Source organism: Leuciscus leuciscus (assembly GCF_965113295.1).
Source record: "Leuciscus leuciscus genome assembly, chromosome: 6".
Taxonomy (NCBI): Eukaryota; Metazoa; Chordata; class Actinopteri; order Cypriniformes; family Leuciscidae; genus Leuciscus; species Leuciscus leuciscus.
The window spans coordinates 40,342,629-40,363,662 of record NC_138730.1 but is presented as its reverse complement, the minus strand read 5'-3'; the positions used below and the strand labels follow the sequence as shown (position 1 = coordinate 40,363,662).

Below are 21,034 nucleotides of genomic sequence, written 5' to 3'. Positions count from 1 at the left end.
TCTACTCTAGACTAAGTTCTTTCCCTTCCTTTCTCCCCAAAGCTAATGAAACAAAATTTAGATCTTAGATTTTGAAACAGGTTGCTGGTTATTCTAGTTAAGAACACTAGCTTTACATTCAGTGGTAGTCCTAACTTTCTCTTTTCTTTCATCTCATCCTTTTCTCTCCTTTTCATAACTAACGAAGCTGGTGAAGCATGTTGACTAAGATATTCATGCTTGTTAAGCTGGTAACAAGCCTGGTGAGGACATTGGCATCCAAAAAAACAAACATTTGTTGATGCCCAATAAAGTACCTTTGGTTAAGCTAGTTAAGAAGCCTGGTGGAATACCAGCTACTTGTGTAATACTGGTCTAGACAAAGTTGGTAATTACAACACAGCTATCTACTTTTTCATCCATCTTTCTCTTCCCTTTCTTTCTCCTCACAGTGAATTAAGCAGAATTTGGATGGAGAAACAGGTTGACTAGCATAGCCTAGCTTGTTTTGCTAGTTAAATAGCCTAGTGGAGACACAAGCTTCCCATTCAGTATAGTCGAAACTGGTAATTTTATTTTATTTCTTTCTCTTTTCTTTTTTCTGTCCTTCCTTACAGCTAATCAAGTTAGTGAAGCACTTTGACCAATACTGGTTAAACAAGGAGCCTTGTGAGGGCACCAGCATCCTATGCGTCTAAAACACAGCAGGTCTTTTCAGCTGGGAGGTGAGGGAAAGGAGGTAATTGTAGTAGAGGAGACGTTATGAAACAAAAGTTCATATTTGTTTTTGCAGGGTAAATGAAAGGCCCGTCCCAGCGGTGTCCTTGACCCCCACCTCCGCCCTTCTTTGTATGACTCACGCTGGTGTCATCTCAACGTCTGTGTAAGCCTGAATCTTTCCCCAGACAGCTTTACCCCGAAACACACACACCATCCAGATGGGCTCCAGAAACACCATCCTGCCGCCCCGTCTCACTGTCCGACGACACATTCCTTTATTTCACGAGAGTTACGACTCTCAGGATACTCTGCAGGTCTATCCTCTTTCCTGCACGCCTCCGTTTATCCTGAGTAATTAAAGATGGCAGACCAAACGTGATTCTTTTCTCTCTCTGTGGATTTAGTGGAGCAGAGCAGATCTTTCCCCCACACACTTGCAGGGATTTGAAATTATCACACACACAGTCTTCAGTTTTTCTTTCCATAGGAAATGCATTTATTGGCACTAGCTAAGGCCAATATCACTATTTCATAGCTGGCAACCTCCCTCAACACCCTACACCATGGGGGTGACTTTTGCATGAGCAAACACTCACATTTTTATTTCAAATTTAAATATGTTATGTTTTTAATGCTTTGCTAACTCTTTAATTGTCATTTTGTTATTTCATTTTAAGCCATTTTATTCTTATTTGTATTCTATTTTATTTAATTTTAATTTATATTTGTATTTGATTTTAATTTTAAGGGGTATAATTGGAGGTGGAGAACTTTGGGTGTGCACCTGCCTGTAAGTGCAGCCAGCTGTCTGTGAGCTCCATGTGGCATTCGTCATGCGTGTCCTGTTATTCTCAGAGTTTATGTTCAGTCGCTCACATGTACAGAAATAGTGTGGCCTTGGAATCTTGGAACCACATTGGATCAAAGAGAAGGTTCTCATTGTTTGTATTTATGCATATGTGTGTACAGTATACACTGTACTTTTGGATTGTAGGAAATGCCCATGGTAGATTTGTAGCTTCCCCATTTCTTTAAATATCTATTTGTACCTGCAGATTAAACAAATGGACAAAAAAAGTCGATTTTAACTTGAACGCACTCAAATTGATGACTCCATAACCCACAGTACATGCAGTGAACCACATGTCTTGGAGGAATTTTCCAGACCTGAAAGCAATTAAACTAATTCTGCGAACTGCCTTTCCCACAATTACTGTTGTGCACCACAGAAATCATTTCATCTTAATGAATTCAAGAATTATTCGATGATCTTCAGCAGACCAGATTCTTTTAAAAGTCATCTCACTGTTGATATTAATATCAATGAATGTTCCTAGCCTCTTTTTCCTGTAGAAACTACATTTTGATATAATTAAACAATTGACTGTTTATAAAATTTCATTATTTTCAATAATTTTGAAAGTATAATTAATTAATATATATATATATATATATATATATATATATATATATATATATATATATATATATATATATATATATACAGTCAAACCAAACTTTATTCAGACACCTTCAACATTTCTCACATTTTCACAGTTCATTCGCTATAGTTTAGAAAATGGTAATAAAATATGTCAAGAACTCAGAGTTATCAAATCAGTTTATATTTCATTGGTTTTGGCCATCCTTCTGTTAGACTGTTTGATGTTTGATGACTCAGAGTCTCTGCCGTCCAGTTCACTGTTTGCTGTTCATCTTTCTTTCTCACTGCATCATCATTCCTTTGATTCATAGTTGCACTGTCCTGTGCGAAAGGGGAGAGTTCCATGTGACTTTGCTAGAAAAGTGGACTAGATGATGTAATGTATTTGAATTTAGTGGTCCATTATTTTGAAAAATGAATGGGGGAAATAGCAACGCTCAACACAGTGACCAAGGAAACAAAGTCCTATCTTTCAATTACAAAAGTCAAAGGGGTATTCAATTGAAGTTCTAAGAGGTCTGACCTCAAAATTTCCTTCCCGGGATTATAACCACTGTGTACTGGACACCCATGGGAGGCCAACACTATGTGGAGGACCCCTCACAAAATTGAGAGCCTATTTAGAGCTGTTTTTGCACAGAACAGAAGCCACATCTAAGCTGCAAATATGGCGGCGCCATAAATGTATTTACTTGGTTTCAAAATCATGGTAAACAACGGATCACAAGCAAATTGATGCAGACTGTTGATTTGCAAGCACAGCTGACAGAAATATACGTATTAGAAGGCAGCTTCAATTATACAACTACTCTTATTTAGGTCTCGGTTAAGAGTTGATTAGTTCATATATTGGGAAAGCTTTATAATAAGGTTAAATTCATTAACATTACTTAATGCATTGGGTATCATGAACATTTAACACATTTTGCAGCATTTATTAGGTTTATGTATATACAGTATATTGGTTAATATGACAAGAACTCAAGAGTTGTCAAATCAGTTGATATTTCACTGGTTTTGGTCATCCTTCTGTTAGACGGTCTCTCAAATGAATTATGTTGAAAAGCTGTCAGCTGTTAAACAGAAGTAAACAATTAGATAATACCAATTTAGGTCAACCAATTACCAAGCAGTGCTTAATTTTGTTCAGTCTGGGGTGTAAAAAGATCGCATTAGCAATTAAAGAAAAAACATTTAAGCAAAACATGGTCAGGTCAAAGTGTATGAATAATTTTTGGTCCCAAGTTTTACTGGTAGTCCACTGTAAGAAGAATTTTTGGGTATAATGTCACAGTTTACTTTATTTTGCTATCCTCACTTACATAAATTAACTATGGTGTCCTGCACCCACTAGAAATTAACTAATTTTTTTATCTGGTGTCTAATATATAATGTAATTGTATATGTATACATATATACCTTGATGTATTCATGAATGTAAATATATGTTTAGTTCAAACCAGCTCATTATATTATCTAGTTCAGTTTAGTTCCTTTGCATTCCTATCAGTGTACTATAAGCTCATTTTGTTGCACTCTTTTCTGCCTGAGTGTGTGTCCTGTATTCTGTATCTCTCGTTTTTTTCACAGTTCTATTTTTTAACACAACATCCATTACATACAGTTGCCTCCGTAATGGGGGTTGTGCCAGAATTGTCCCCCAGTCACTGTTTATACAGTTTGAGAGTCGACCTACAACAGATCAGCTACCTTTTGTTATATACAGATGGATGGTCTCAAAGCTAACACACATGGACTACAAGTCACAGAACTCTAGTTTGAATGGGTATTGAAATTACAGGGCCTTTAAATGCTTGAGATGTCTGTAGACTTGCCATCTGTTGGTTTGTTAAAGTTGAGAACGACAGGTGTGTCTGAGAGTGTGTTTTGTGCTGGTTTTACTGGTTTCAGAACTGAGATAACAGAGGCAAACTGGTCCAAACAAGAGCCTACGTTTATACAGAGTTACAACATTGTTGTCATTCCTGTCTTAGAGAGTGCTAACTACAGGTGTGTCACACTGTTTAGTTATATTTGTGACAACCTTATTTTACTAATAAACTGGCTCTATTTATTCTGAGGACTCACAACTGAATATCAAGTTTGATGTTTGTCAGCTTGTGCTGTATAAACAGGACGTTTATAGTTGTAATGTTAATAGTCTCTGCACATATCTTGGGTTTGTTTTCAAGTGATGTTTTGATGGAGATGGAGAAATGAGCTGTGTGTCATCTGAGTGTTTTAGGTCTTCCATTGGAACTGCTCCCATCAGTGGTTTTTGGCGTAATTTAAAATGTAAAAAAACAAAATCATAGCTGTCAGTCATCAAGGATTTGCAGAATGAATCTGCCCCTTGATTGGAGTCATTTATTGAATGACATAAGGTCAGTTGTCATCAGATTTTCCAGTGTTATGGAAGTTGCAATCTTTATTCACTGTCTCTATGGTTACAGACGTTATCTCATGAATAGAAAGGGACTTGACATCAATTATTGGTTCACATGGACGGTAGTCAAGCTGCTGTTGTTTTGAATGGAGTTAGTAAATATGGTTCTCAATCCCTGACTGTGTGAACGTAGTCAGAGTTTGACTGCTGTCTGGAGTTTAAAACCTGTCACCTACTGTACCCCTTCATTCATGTTGTACTGTAACTCAGTACAAAATTAGACTTAAAGGTACAGTTCACCCAAAAATTAAAATTAGCCCATGATTTACTCACCCTGAAGCCATCCTATAGGTGTATATGACATTCTTCTTTCAGACAAATACAATCAAAATGTCCTGGCTCTCCCAAGCTTTATAATCCCTTAAAGGGTTAGTTCACCCAAAAATGATGATTCTGTCATTAATTACTTTCCCTCATGTTGTTCCAACCCTGGAAGACTTTCGTTCATCTTCGGAACACAAATTAAGATATTTTTGATGAAATCTGAGAGCTGGATCACTCCTCCATAGGCTTCTAAGGGATTGAAACTTTCTGGCCCAGAAAAGTTATTAGACATTGTTAAAATAGTCCAAGTGACTACAGTGGCTCAAGCACAAGTTTATCAGGCGACGAGAATACTTTTTGTGCGCAAAAAAACAACAAAAATAACGACTTGGTTGAGCCACTGTAATCACTTGGACTATATTAACGATGTCTTTAATAACTTTTCTGGGCCGGCTAGTTTCGATCCCTTAGAAGCCTATGGAGGAGTGAGCCAGCTCTCAGATTTCATCAAAAATATCTTAATTTGTGTTCTGAAGATGAACGAAAGCCTTACAGGGTTGGAACAACATGAGGGTGAGTGAATACTGACAGAATTTTCATTTTTGGGTGAACTAACCCTTTAATGTCTGTGAACAGCTGCTTGTTTAGATACAGAACTAGTCTGCAGTCAGATGCTGGGATTGAGTGTCTGAGTAAAGCCTATACTGCCATCCACAGGCTAAATACACTGACCCCAAAAAGACACAAATACATTTGACTGCAATAGGCAAAATATATTCAAATACTTTGTATTGTATTATTTAACAGCATATATACAAAAAAATTTGAATATTGTTAAATATTATTACAATTTAAAATAACAATTTTCTATTTTAATATATTTTAAAATATAATGTTTTCCGATGATGGCAAAGCTGAATTTTCAGCAACATTACTCCAGTCTTCAGTGTCACACGATCCTTCAGAAATCATTCTAATATGCTGATGTGCTGCTCAAGAAACATTTCTTATTATCATCAATGTTGACAACAGTTCTGCTAAATATTTTTGTGGAAATTGTGATCGTTTTCTAGAAAGTTCAAAAGAACAGCATTTATTTGAAATATTACGTAACAACATGTCTTTTACTGTCACTTTTGATCAACTGAATGCATCCTTACTGAATAAAAGTATTAATTTCTTTCATATAAAATCTTCTGCATGTTCTCTATCCCATATTGTTTACATTCAAAACACTGATGATCTTGTCAGCTGTGTTCAAACAAATCTCTGTGTTTGTTAGGGATTCTTTCTGTAAAACTTTGCAATAACCTTATTTACCACTAGGTGGTAGGATAGCACTTTTACACAATTTCGGAGTGCTTCGAATGGGTTTTGGGTACTTTTTGAGTGTAAATCTTGGTTATTTCTTGGAGTGGGAGTGTTGGTCTTGCAGTTAACACATTCACAAGTCTTGGTGCTCATGCCAGTGACGCCAGGTTGTTTTATCACCTGTTTCCTTTCTCTATTCAATACAATACCGATCAATAATTTTGTTACCAGACAAAATGCGCCTGTGCTGTTCTAGCAGGTATTTCGCTAACAACTTTTGGCAGCTAATCTGCATTGATTGTATGTTTTTTACATGATTATTTTTGTATGGCATCCATGTCTGACCTGTTCGTTGTTGCCTCAGACAGTAATTTCTAAACTTGAGAGGTGATCGCAGGCATGCATATGTCCATGTGTTTAATTCAACGGCACACTGCCAAATTTGCCCTCAGTCATAACATTTTGGCCTCTCAGCGTCTGGCGTCGGCCAGTGCCAGCTTGAAGCCACTGGCATCACTTTGATGCTGGCACAAGCTGTGCACATCTGGCCTAATGTCATTGATATTCAGTGTGATTTTGTTAACATGGAGTTTAACACTCTGTTCTAAATCTAGTTTTCATAGTACAGATATATTTGCATTTAAATCCACCGCATGCATTGATAGCTTGTTATTGATCTGTGACGATGGTGGAAAGCCTGCTGGGGAAGGGATTGAACAACCTTAATAATGTATGAAAGCATTACAAAGCCTTGTATTGTTTTGTTTTTAGAGTGATTAAGTTGCTGAAGTGCCAATATACCATCTGTACTTAGACTGTATAGCTGGAGCACAGTGAGAATGATTACATATAGTATAGTGGACTGTTTCTGGTTTGTGTTTTCCAGTATTCTATTTGATTACATTGTAATCCAGATGTGCTCATGGAAACAAGCTCTTACATAAGTGTGTTTTTAACATTTTGTGTGTTTGTGTTTGTGCTCAGACAAGAGAGAATAGTAAGAAGACACAATGCAAAGTTGTTTATTAAGTCTGAATTCATCTTTTTTATTGTATCTGAAGAAAAAACTGAAGGGGGCGATAAAGAGACTAGTTTTAGTTGCTGCTCAAGATAGTTTATCACAAAAATTGCATATTATTACTATTACTACAATATTATTTCTGCAGTATATAGTATGTAAACTCAAAGTATTCACCAAAATGAGATACTACATTTGGTAAAATAAATGATATACATTTTAACATCTGAGTTAATTGTACTGTTAAGTTAAGATGTCTTTATACAAAATATGACTGATTTTATGGAACAATTCAGCAAACTGAATTCAGCAATATATATATATGCTTCCCAAGGCTGCATTTATTGGATAAAAAATGAAGTAATGTTGTGAAATATTATTACAATTTACAATTGTAATATATTTTAAAATGTAATATGCTGGTTTATCTATCTATCTATCTATCTATCTATCTATCTATCTATCTATCTATCTATCTATCTATCTATCTATCTATCTATCTATCTATCTATCTATCTATCTATCTATCTATCTATCTATCTATCTGTCTGTCTGTCTGTCTGTTTGTTTATCTATCTGTCTGTCTGTCTGCCTGTCTGCCTGTCCATCTATCTCTTATGCACATTTCTTTGTGTTTCTCTCTTTTCTCTCTGCCCATCTCTCGCTTTAGGGAGCGAGTTTAAAAGTTCTCTAGCTTTGCCCATGCATACCCAGGAATGTGTTTTAAATCCAGTGCTGGAAATAGTGCTGCAGAACAACTATAGATAGAACGAGAGGGATGCAATCTCAGGCAGTGACATCATCCGCTGCATCTAAATGATTAGTGTGTGTACTGTGTGTGTGTGTACTGTGTGTACTGTGTGTACTGTGTGTACTGTGTGTGTGTGTGTGTGTGTGTGTGTGTGTGTGTGTGTGTGTGTGTGTGTGAGAGAGAGAGAGAGAGAGAGAGTAAGTGATGGTGTGTGTCAGTCCACAAATGGGAGGTCTGGGTTTCGCTTCCGAAATTCCAAAATAATTGAGAACACATCTCAGTGGATTTTCACCTCCACACACACCCTCATTACAGTGTTATCTGGAGCTCATTGACTGCTGTATGCCGCTGACCTGTGCAACATTATGAGGGGAACAGTGAAAGTGTAAGAGACCTTAAAAACAGGGTTGAGTTCAAAGAACAGGAAGTTCTCTGCATGGGGCGTCACCGCTGACCAATTAATGCCACATTCACAGGGTCACACACACAAGGATGGGCTTTAGTGTGTGTGTGTGTGTGTGTGTGTGTGTGTGTGTGTGTGTGTGTGTGTGTGTGTGTGTGTGTGTGTGTGTGTGTGTGTGTGTGTGAAATTGGTTTCTCAGCCAACCAGGGAGCCAGGCTTCAGGGAAGAGCCTATAATAGTGGCCAGGCAGAACTAGTGACCATGTACCAGTAAATGTTCCCATAAACAGCCACTTCCTTCAGTTAATTTAGAATAACAGGCTCATCTAGGAATCTCATGTGTTTTTTTTTACCCTCTTCCTGTACTCTCACTCGCTCGTTCACTTGTTTAACTGGAGGATCTTGGCTGGATTCATGAAGAATACTGTTTGGAGTGGGCAAAATTTTTACGAAAAGTCTCACCAAGGCTGCATTTATTTGATCACAAATACAGTAAAAATAGAAATATTGCGAAATTAATAATAAAAATAATAAAATAATAATATATTTTAAAATGTCATTTATTCCTGTGACGGCAAAGCTGAATTTTTAGCAGCCAGTCTTCAGTGTCACATGATCGTTCACTCGTTCTAATATGCTGATTTGCTGCAGCAACGTTGAAAACATTTGTGCTGCTTAATATTTTTAATAATATATTCTTAATAATAATATATATATATATATATATATATACACACACATATATATATATATATATATATATATATATATATATATATATATATATACACACATATATATATATATATATATATATATATATATATATATATATATATATATATATATATATATAATATTATTATTATTATTATTATTATTGTTATTATAAAAGTTTTTTTTTTTTAGGAGTTTTTGGATCAATAGAACAGTTAAAATAGGCAAGTTGGTGGGTTTCCTTAGTGACCAGTTGAATAAATGACTAAATCAGTTACTCACCCTCATGTCATTGTCATCACTGTATGACTTAGTTTTTTCTGCAGAGCACAATAGATGTTTTGAATAATGTCTCAGTGTTTATTGTCCATGCAGTTAAAGTTAATGAACCTCACTGACTTTCATTATATGGACAAAAAACGGGCAAAACATTCTTCAAAATACCTTCTTTTGTGTCCCACAGGAGAACGAAAGTCATACAGGTTTGGAACAACATTACTGTGTGTAATTTATGACAGAATTTTAGTTTCTGGTTGAATGTATTTTTAAAAAGTTGGACTATTTTTAACTTGTCACAGCTACTTAATTCTCAATGCTCGTAGCTAGTTTTGTGCCTGATTACAGTGCCTTTCTTCATCATTTGATCCTCATTTGATGATTTCCCACCGCCACGCCCCGAACCACAGCACGAAATTCATTATTTCTGAATATTCTGCTTCCACTGTAAGAGATGCCTGCACAATGATAGTAATTAAAAATATCACAATAGCGCCAAATAATTGTTTCCTATAGTTTAGGAGTAGTGTAGTAATTATAATGGTCTCAATAGAGGGAGGTCTTAACCCTGCTAATGTGTGTGTGTGTGTGTGTGTGTGTGTGTGTGTCTCTTTGCACTGCCACACACTTTCCACACCTTATCTTACCTCAGATACACTCTCCATCCTTCAGTTACCCTCTACCTTTTTTATCCCATCATGCTCAGTGTGTGTGTATGTTTGCATAACATTAATGGAGAGAGTTATTGATATTGCACTCAATAACACACAACAGGCATATCTGCTGATGTTCAGTGTGGAAACAGTGTGTGTGTGTGTGTGTGTAATGGACTGACCTCAATGCCATATCCTTTTCTCTTGAGAACCAAGCCACACACACACACACACACACACACACACACACACACACACACACACACACACACACACACACACACACACACACACACACACACACACACACACACACACACACACACACAATGCAGCTGTTGGCCACATGGGCATCTGTCCCTGCCACTGGCAGCCGCAGTCTGCTTTCCCATCATCCCTTGGGGCAGCAAGCTTGGCTCGGGCTCTGTTCTGTGGTTTATCTCCACCATTTGCTCATCCTCTCACACTCCCTGATCTTTCCATCTCTATAGAATTCCTTCTCTTCACCTCTCTGTCTATTTTAAGCAGTGTACGTCTTGTTTTATTTGGCTCGTCTCCCGTCTGTATTGATTGGCGTCCGTTTTCAGCGCAGATGTGTGTTTGGCACTGCCTGCAAGTCTGTCTCTGTGCCTAAAGTGTTATTTATGGATTTAAACAAAAAAAAAATTTATTCAAACATCAGACTTGTGACATTTCCTGATCCTGTTGGGTTATCTAGTTTTTTTTTTTCATCAGAGACTGAGGTGAACTCATCAAATGTCTTGAGTTTCTTCTGTGAGTCTGGGCATGGCACAAGAGATTGGAACAAAACAACCTTCCAGTAACCAGATGGTCACATTAAACCCAACGACCGAGTCATTAGCAGACAGTGAGCTAACTCTGAGCCACGGCCTGAGATCAGTGCACTCCCCCTGCGAAAATTAAACTGAGGCGTAAAGGGTTTAATTGGGATTCTTGATAACAATAATTGTTTTCACGATCATATATTAATCTGAGATTAATGAACTGTGTAGTTCCTGTATGGAGTTCCTGTATAATTCAGTGGTAAAACTGCCTGACTTGCCATGTTTAACCTAAGGCTGTGTTTGTATTTTCTTGGACAAAAACTATATGGCAGGAAAATGGAAACAGTAGATGATTAGTTCGATGATCAGATAGCCAGATGGTTTAAAAAAATATAGGGATGGATGGATGGATATAAAATGTAAAGATGGATTGGTACTGTAAATGGTTGGTTAGATGTTTGAGATGGATAGAAATATAGACCGACAGATAGAAAATGTAAAGATGGATGAATAAATAGATTTTGATTCTTTATTCTGCTATCAAGCCTTGGCTTTGACATCTCACTTCAGATGAATGACACCCTCTCTTAAGCTCAGATCTTGTCAAAGAAGCTCGTCAGTGTGTGATTGCTGTTTTCTGTCTGGTTTGTCCTCATGCAGGCAGCCTGCCATTGTCTCTGAGAAAGAGAAAGATGTTAGGAGGACAATAGAGCTGTCCATTCCACAGGCAGCAGATCAGCATATTCTGAGAAAGTTAGAGAACTCCGAGCTTGTAATTTACATGTCTGTGTCACGGCCCTCTCTGCCAGTTTATCGCGCACCAAACCTCTAATTTATCCAGATCAGATTTGCACATTCTAGTGGTTCTCATTCACTCTCTGCCGCCCCATTAATTACAGAGCAGCTCTGCTGTTTGCAATCTAAGATCTCATTTCTGTTTCTCTTCCTCTCTCGCACAAATACTGTCACGTTGGGACTATATATATATAGAAGATGGATTAAAAGCTTTTTAATGGTTCTTTGCAGCATTTTGGGTTCTGTTATCTTGAACTATGTTTCGCTTTATAGGGTTCTTGAGTTGGACTTTTAGTTCTTTTGAGATTAAAAAAAGGTTTTTGAAATTGTTATGAATTCTTCAGATCAGCAAAGGAAACAGAGACCCATAGAACCTACAAAGTTTCTTCTATGGCATAAGGAACTTAAAAAACTATTATTGTGGCATCAGGCTATTAAAACATTTTTGGAGTGTTTATTTTTAAGAATGCAGATGAATCCACAACATATTTCTCAAAAATGTTAGCTTTTGTTTTGCATGTCTCTTTTTATTCATGCTCAACCATCATTATTTTCAAAGCTTTTGGAATCGTCTCTGTTTCCATGGAACTCTGGGAACGCAGTGATTATGGGATGTTTGCTGAGTTGCTTCATGCTGGGAAGCAGACAGCATCCTGTCAGAGATGCTTTTAATATTTATTTTCTTCGGTTTTATTCAAAGTTTGTTTTTATTTGCATCATTGTTTGTGTGTATTCATAGTTATGTGTATAAGGCTGCATGTCTAGAATGTTTATTTTTTTATTTAAAATATATTTTCCATTTGTTTAATTTAATTAAATTTTACTCTGACTGTTAATTTTCCTGCTTTCTTTTTAGTCTTAGTTTTTTTCAGAATATTTAGTTTTAGTTCGTTCACAGCTTAAATCTAATTTTATTTTATTTAAATTTTTTTATGAATTGCAGAAAAAAAACTCCCAGATCCAAGGCTGCTGAAAAGTGACTGGCCTCTTTTATCACAATCTCTTCATCCTTGCCTCTTTGAGAGAGAGTAGATTACAGTAATGCAAAACGAACCTGCAATAAAAGGATGTTGAACAGAGAGAGAGAGAGAGAGAGAGAGAGAGAGGATTCAGTTCAGTAAGGAGGATTCTAGGATTCTTGCTCTTCTAACTCTCTCCTCTGGGTCACACCCAGGGATTATAGACTTTCTTAGTACACCATCATAGAGAGAGCCCTTTTCATTGAGACATCGTATTAAAGCAGCAAAAGATTGCCTGTGTATGGCACTGCATGTCAACTGAATGTATGTAAGACTTGATGAGTATTTTGTTGTGTGTATGTTTGGGTAATATGAGGTAAATGTCTAGATTTAAGCCGCAGTGTCGATCTGAAATCATGTGAAATTCATTTTCAAATAGAAAGACTAAAGGCTGAGCATACTTAATGAGTTTAGATGTCTTTTCATTGTGAGTGTTTCTGAGCTGCTACTCTTGTAGATTGTTTTTATAATATAAGATTATCAGCACATCAGGAATATGTTTCAATATTTTTCACAAGAGGATGCCATGTTAAAGTACAGGGATCATTTTAAAACACTATAATCAGATGAGACGATACGTGAGTCTGAGAGGTATGATATTAGGGGCAACGTTATAGTCGACAACCAGCTGAATTTTATATAATAAATCTAGGAATCAAATATTTGTTGGATTGCAACATATTTACAGCACTGAAATAGATTTATTGAAAAACTTTTGCCACTCAACACACATAAAGATTTGACCAAAAACAAAACTCAAAAATCTAATCTTAAGAATCTTACACTGCATAATGTGAACTAAATATTATTGCAACATTATTTAACCAGACATTGGTCAATGCTATGGCGTTGGAAGTGTTTGTTTCTTGTAAGTTGTAGGGATGATTCATGATCAACCTCCATTGTGCCCTTGGGTAAGTCACTTTAATGTTATAGTTTGCGTGGAGCTAGACCACAACATGGGTTAATTTCATGCATTAGGAATAATTCTAATCATATTTATCTCTGTAATCCAATATTGAAAATAAGAGCACCCACACAAATTTCAGTTAACATTCACAGTCACACACAACCCCATACGCATATTTCTTCAATTTGTGTTTGTATGTTCTCGTCACATCTTAAAATTGGGTGATGAATAATGTATTTTTAGTGTGTGGGTTGAAAACTCACGCTTTCAGAAATAATATTGGCAAAAAATGTTGTAACAGCATGATGATGAGAGAGTGAGAAAGAGGTGTACTGCGCTTGTAATTAGATGGATTCTGTGTGTGCGTGCAGGTGTTTAGGACTTTGCTGTTGGAAAAGCAGTGAACTTTCCATTATGAACTGATAATTCCTCTTTTTCTGTCACTCAAACTTTCCTCTCCACCTTAGTCCTAATACTTTCTTTCTTCTACTCATCCTTTCACCCCGTGGCTTGTCCATTGCAGTAATTGAGTCCTGAATGGACAGTTCATTAGTGCAGTAGCTGCTCCAGAATAAGGTGCCAGGAATAGGTGATTCTGCTCACTCAGCACTTCAGTTTATCCTTCAGTCTGGTCTCCAAACTCAACGGCTCAATTGATAACATACAGCTTCAGCTTCAGTTTACCTCAGAACTGATCATGCCAATTCAAAATGTACAAATCTTTATGAAAAATGTACTTCAACACAGACCCTCAGGATCAATGTGCCTCCACAGACACCCTCAAGACAATGTTCTTCAACACAGACCATCGGAAACAATGGGCCTCATTTATGAAATGAATGAATGGCAGAAAATTGGGCGTGTGGCTGTTTCCATGCAAAACTTGTTTTCAATATGGATGTGAGCAATGACTACGATCAAATCTCACGTCAGGTCTCAGCTCGTGTATGCAAGATTTTGAGTTAGCGTGAACCTGGCATAAGTTAGCATAGTAAATCTGTTGAAACAATTTTAATGACATCATTTTGTTCATTTAGATTATTGTCCTGACCAAGCTCCGACAACCGAAGCTCATTAATCGATGATTAACCGTTAAACGACTAGATTAGAATGTCTAATTAAATTAAATTAGAATGGATTGGTGTCTGTGACCCTGACCCATTAAAAATACCACAAATGTTTGTTTTTTTCCAGGGGTTTAGCTTTACATTCGCAAATAGTAGCATAAACAACAGCGCTTGTGAATGGAGAAAAACTAAACAAACTTATATAAAAGGAATAAAATAAATGTAAGATGATCTCTGCACTTGAATCTGTGTTCGTTTCTACCTTAGATAGATAAATGAGGCCCAATTTGCCTCAAAGCAAACCTTCCAGAACAATGCATCTCAACCTCAACACAAACCCTCAAAAACAACGTACCTACTATTATAGGATTTGTTAATGTTTTGAATTAGCTTCTCTGCTTTCAGTTATTATTGTTTCAGTTAAATGGATCCTTCACCGTTTAGCATTAAAGGGATACTTCAGCATTTAGCATTAAGCTTTGTATCAGTAGGAAACCTGTAGTATTTTCGAATTACCGTGCTTCCCTTGTCATTTTGCGTCATCTGAGGATTTTTTGGCCAAAGGCTAGAAACTACAGCCAGTAGTAGGAGCTAGTTCCGCATGTTCTCAACCCGCCCATAGAGGGTGGGATCTCACTCACAGAATGTACAAATAGTGTCAGCCAGACACTAGAAGAAAGCTTAGTAGGGAAAGCTTAGTAGGGGTTACCATACATTCTCTTTTTCCCGGACATGTCCGGCCGTCGAGATCGTCCAAAATGTCCGGGATTCAGTTTTTGCTTTCTAACAGTCGCCATTCATTGTTTACATGCACACCTTTTGTTTCAATCAAACTGAATTCATTCCGATTGGTGAATCTGAATGTAGTGTTTACATGAACGCCAAAAAAGTGATCGGTTGATGTGCGTTATAGCATTGCTAAGAAAATTCCCGTTCCTCCGTGAGAGATAACCCACGAGACCGGTGCGTCTCACAGGTGTCTCTCTTCAGTAATCACACCTAGTGTTGTCAAAAATATCGATATTTCGATAAATATCGATACTGAAATATCTGAACGGTACCAATACTAATTTCCTGAAGTATCGATACTAGCCGAGCTGTCACTTTCACTTCTCTCCAAAGGCGCGTTGATAAACACCACACGCGCACTAGTCTCATTCGCTCTGGTTAAATAGCAAAAGTGAAGTGAATGGGGCCGATCACACTTGACGCGTTTTTTGCAGTGAGAGGCGTCTATTTTCAATTGGTTTCCAGCTAGCGTTCTGCGCGCTGTTTATGTGCCTGCTGCGCCTCGCGGGCCTTCCGTTTTAATGATGAAAGCTAGTTGCTTGAACGCCCGGAGAGTGCGATGATGGAGGATAAACTTGTGGTGCTCTCGCGGGTTACCAGGAGCTTAATGACTTCACGAACCGTAACTACCACAATGTTAACAGAAAGTAAAAAAAGTTAATAAAAGGCTGATTTGACGTTTACTTGACTGACAGGACAGCTGTTTCAGTGGTTGCCGAGCAACATAACAAACGCAGCGCACTGCTCGTTCTGTGTGATGAGTGCTGTGTGCCTCGCGTTTTCGAACCTGAAAAACGCGTTAGTGTGATCGGGGCCTAATATAGCTAAGCACCTGAAAGACCGACACCGGGATCTATATAATTTCGAGAGGTTGGTAACTCTTCTCATTTGAACATTTCTGAAACATTAACCAAGATGGCCTAGTATTGATGTTGATATGAGTGTGTGTTGTCTCGTTTTTTCACCGTAATTCTTAAAGTTAATATAATCTGACTGAGAAATCTTAGACAAGTAACGTTAAATATTTTAACTGTGGTCAAATGTAAATTAACTTGTGCTTATTTAACTTTATTCAAAAATTTGTTCTCCCGCGCTCCTCAGCCTCGTCCTGCTCGCCACAGTAAACATAATGAATGGCGAGTGTAGAACGCAAAAGCCGAATCCCGGACATTTTGGGCGATCTCGAAATCCCGGGCAGACTCGTCACAGAGACTCACGATAAAACGGCATCTTTTCAGTTTCGAGTCAACTAGTAGCTGCGCTCTGTAACCGGTAGGCGTGGCTTGGGAGTGGCCTCGTAGGGCAGCGAAGTAAGTGCATTTTAAGTAAAATCATAATTTTGCGTCATCGGAGGCTTTTTTGTCCAGAGGAGCTAGTTCCCGCATGTTTTCAACCCGGCCATAGGGGGTGGGATCTCACGATAAAATGGCATCTTTTCAGTTTCGAGTAAACTAATAGCCTAGTTGTATCATTTCTTCCGATACTGCCCTCTGTAACTGGTAGGCGTGGCTTAGGAGTGGCCTCGTAGGGCAGCGAAGCAAGTGCATTCTGGGAGTTGTTTTCTTTGATCCACATGAGCCAAAAATACATTTTCTGGCTTTTCTCAGTCTAGAAGGCACCAACTTCTAAAATAATTTCACATTTCTACTACATAAATGACCCAATTTAAATACACATTAATCTTTCTAGTGGTGAAATATCCCTTTAACAATAACAATGCTGACCTCAACGCAAACCTTCAAGAACAACAGACCTCAACACAAACAACAGACCTCAATATAGACCTTCAGGAACAACAAATCTCACCTTAATCATGTATTGTCAAACCTTTCCTGTTACTGTATCTCCACTATCTTTTTCTCTCATTCTCACTCTCTGTATCATTCGCTTTTCGTCTGACTAAATCGTTTTGTTTACTGCATCTCACTTTCCTTTCCGGACTGTTAGACTTTCTTTTCGTCTTTCTCATTTGGCAATAATGTAATATTTTCTGGTAATAAGAGATCTCTCACCCCTGTTCCTGCAGTATGTAAAGGCTTGCCCACACTAAAAGATTTTTAAAAATATTATCAGATTTTCAAAATGTGACAGACCAAAAATGAGAAATTTTGTTCCTATAGTGCGTGGAGTGCCGCGATGTGACCAAGACAGCACAGACTAACAGATTTCATTCATTAACAACCAGAGTCCCGCTTGTGAACACGGGAAATTGCAGTGAAATTGCACAAAGATCAGTGAAGCCCAGACGTTCTTCCTATCAGATTCAATCACTCTTAACACAACTCACAGTTCACACCATAGGAAAATCTGATAAAATAGAAGCATCTGTAGAACCATCAAAATAATCGGGACTTTACCTAGGATTGTCAGAAGGGGAGAATTGGGTACAAAATCGACACTTTATAGTGTGTGGGAGCCTTTAGCAGTTTAGACACATTTCTTAATGGCCTCTTACAAGACTCTAATTAGCCTCATTTCTAACTTTCATTTATGGCCTTCCTTCTCTTTTTTATTATTCCAAAGCAGTATTTTATCACCCACTATCTCATCAATACTCTCACATACTTCCAACTGACACCTCCGACTGCACACACACCAACAATTAGACTTTACAATGCATCATTTCTGTCAGGGGATCTAGAAGTCCAAGCGATATTGATCTCCTAAGCTGTCAGGACAGAATGCCGTCCATATCCTGGTAAAGCCAAACAGTAGATTGAAGATTTAAGCTTTCAAGGGACCTCAACCAAAGGTCAATTTCTGCTGACGCTTCATGGTGCAAATAACAGCTGACCATCTCTTAATGTTTTTGTCTCCATCTCTTTCTCTCAGTTATACTGCCAGAATTGTGGGCAATGGAGTTCGTGCTCAAAGACAGAATCCAGAAGTAAGGTTCCGAAGTGTTGACCCTGTGCTTATGGATGTCAAAAACAAACTCGAGCTCTTCAACATGGTAAGGAATATTATGATTTGCTGATGGTACTGCACATATCTGCCACATCTTAAAGTAATAGTTCACCCAATAATAATTTATTTATCATCATTTACTTGCCCTCATGTAATTTCAAATCTGTTTGCATTTCTTTCTTCAGTGAAACACAAAAGATGATATTTTGAACTATCGAATTTTAAAATATCTTCTTTTGTATTTCACAGAAGAATATTAAAACGCGGAAAATCAACTAATCAACTTACGTTGTAAGGCTCGTCGCCTTCCATTATGAATTGCGCTTGTTCCTGTTGCGTGTCCTCAATCTGACAGTTGACGGCACCCATTGACTTCCATTGTATGAGAAATAAATATTATGGAAGCCAAATGTGCAACCAAATGTTTGGTAACTGTAAATGTAGTAAATGATGACAAAATGTTCATTTTTGGGTGAACTATCCCTTTAAGACCACTAAATGCAAAACGCTAATACATTGTTTGATTTATTGTGAATTTATTTTTGTGTTTTTGCAAACTTTTATAAAAAAAAAAAGAAACTCAACATTTCCAACGATAATCGCACCAGACCGTGTTGTCGTCCTGCTGTTGGCAGTCTGAAGAAATGTGCTGATGCCTTCAGAAACTTCTTTCTGTTGGTTGTGTTCTCGTTCTGATAGACCTGATGGAGCAGTCATGCATTAACAGCGTGCCAGAGAAAACAAGGGCAGATGGTTCTTTTTCGGATGTGAATTAAGCAATAAGTCCTGATGTTCTTCAAAATTAACTAACAGATGAAACGTCCACCTAATTACCGGCACCCGGTACAGTCTCTGAGATGTGTTTTACAGCTTTGACTGTGGAGGATGGGAGTTTTACATGTGGAAGTCAGGCTGATTCGGATGGGAAGTAAAGGATTAAAGAGGAGAAATGAGGACGGGCAGGGGGGGTGTAGAGGGAATCTGTGCAGAGTAGTCATCTGACTGCCATGTGAACCGGTGACATCATCAGTAAACAAGTGTGAGAACATAACGGACTAATACACACATACAGTATATACACAACGGCTTTGAAACACATGCATTCAGTTTGATAATACAATGAATATAATCCAGTTAGTCAAAGCGATCATAAGCTGTAAATGGATTTATAATTTAGTTGCTAATATAGCAGCAGCTCCAGTTATGTTTATTAGTACGTTATTAACATATATTTTTCTGTTGATTTGAATAAGAAAAACATCATGTAGAATGGAAAATGGTATTATTTTGTTAAACTGCAGCTGCCTGCAAGTAATAATAAGGTAAAGTCAATTTTACTGTTCTGGGTTTGACTGTTTTGTTCTGTCTCAACTGATATTTGTCACGTCTGATAGCCGTCAGATCACTTACTGACTTGCCTTTAAACTAACAGAGAAATGAAATCATTTATGGAAAATGACTGATATGGGAAGAACACAATGTTTATTGTATGTCTCTCTCTCTCTCTCTCTCTCTCTCTCTCTCTCTCTCTCTCTCTCTCTCTCTCTCTCTCATATTCACCCCTGTTTCACCCTGATAAAGTTATGAATGTCTTTTTCCCAGATGGTGAGAGAATTTCTCAACAGAAATATGTGATTTCCTATTCTGATTAAGAATAGTAAAAACCACCAGAGGAATCTGCAGTGTTACAGTCTCAGCGCAGAGAAAGAGAACGGATAAATTGATCCTGTGTTCTTTGGAGGTTTGAATGGTTAAAGAAACGGAGAGAGTGACAGAGAGAACGAGAGAGTTGAAAAGAGCAGAGGTTCAGAAAACAGGGTTCTTGGATGGTAAAGTGCTGTTTTTGTCATGCTAATATCAGGACGGACACTGAAAGACTTTCAGAAGAAAAGATGATTTTCCCAGAATCCCCTGAGGCGCTGTGTGGCAACAGTCTGTCCAACCTCTCCCTCTGAAACCTTTCTTTCTTTCTTTCTTTCTTTCTTTCTTTCTTTCTTTCTTTCTTTCTTTCTTTCTTTCTTTCTTTCTTTCTTTCTTTCTTTCTTTCTTTTGCTCGCTCGTTTGCTCTGATTTTCTTTTGCTCTGATTTTCTTTCACTCTTTCTTTTTCTTTCGCTCTTTCTTTTTTCGATCTTCCTTTCGCTTTCTCATTTTCTTTAACTCTTTCTTTTTCACTTGCCCTTTTCTTTCGCTCTTTTGCTCTTTCTTTCTTTCGCTCTTTCTTTCTTTTGCTCGCTCTTTCTCTTTGATTTTCTTTCGCTCTGATTTTCTTTCACTCTGATTTTCTTTCACTTATTTTTTATCTTCCGCTCTTTCTTTTTTCCGCTCTTTCTTTTTTCCATCTTCCTTTCGCTCTTTGTTTCTTTCTTTTGCTTTGTTTTTGCTCTGTTTTTCGCTCTGATTTTCTTTCACATATTCTTTCTTTCGCTCTTTCTTTTTGATCTTCCTTTCACTCTAATTTTCTTTAACTCTTTCTTTTTCTCTTGTTCTTTCTTTCGCTCTGTCTTTCTTTTGCTTTTTCTTTCGCTCTTTTGCTTTCTTTCACTCTTTCTTTCACTCTTTCTTTCTTTTTTTTTTCTTTCTTTCACTTGCTCGCTCTTTCTCTCACTCATTCTTTCTTTCACTTACCCTTTCTTTCTTTCTTTCGCTCGCCCTTTCTTTTTTCACTCGCTCTTTGTTTTTTTCTTTCTTTTTCTCTAATTTTCTTTTGTTCTTTTTTCGCTCTCTTTCTCTCGATCTTTCTTTCGCTCGCCCTTTGCCTTTTGCTGCTCTTTGTTTCGCT

At 37.5% G+C, this 21,034-nt stretch overlaps 1 protein-coding gene across 2 annotated transcripts in view; it reads left to right on the top strand.

Annotated features, from left to right (window-relative positions):
* Window positions 1-21,034, top strand: part of gpc5c (glypican 5c) — a 118,714-nt gene that overhangs the window by 55,620 nt on the left and 42,060 nt on the right. For both annotated transcript variants that reach the window (XM_082173562.1, XM_082173563.1), the window contains one exon: window positions 18,179-18,299. In XM_082173562.1, the coding sequence (XP_082029688.1) occupies window positions 18,179-18,299 (121 nt within the window). The remainder of the gene's footprint in view (window positions 1-18,178; window positions 18,300-21,034) is intronic.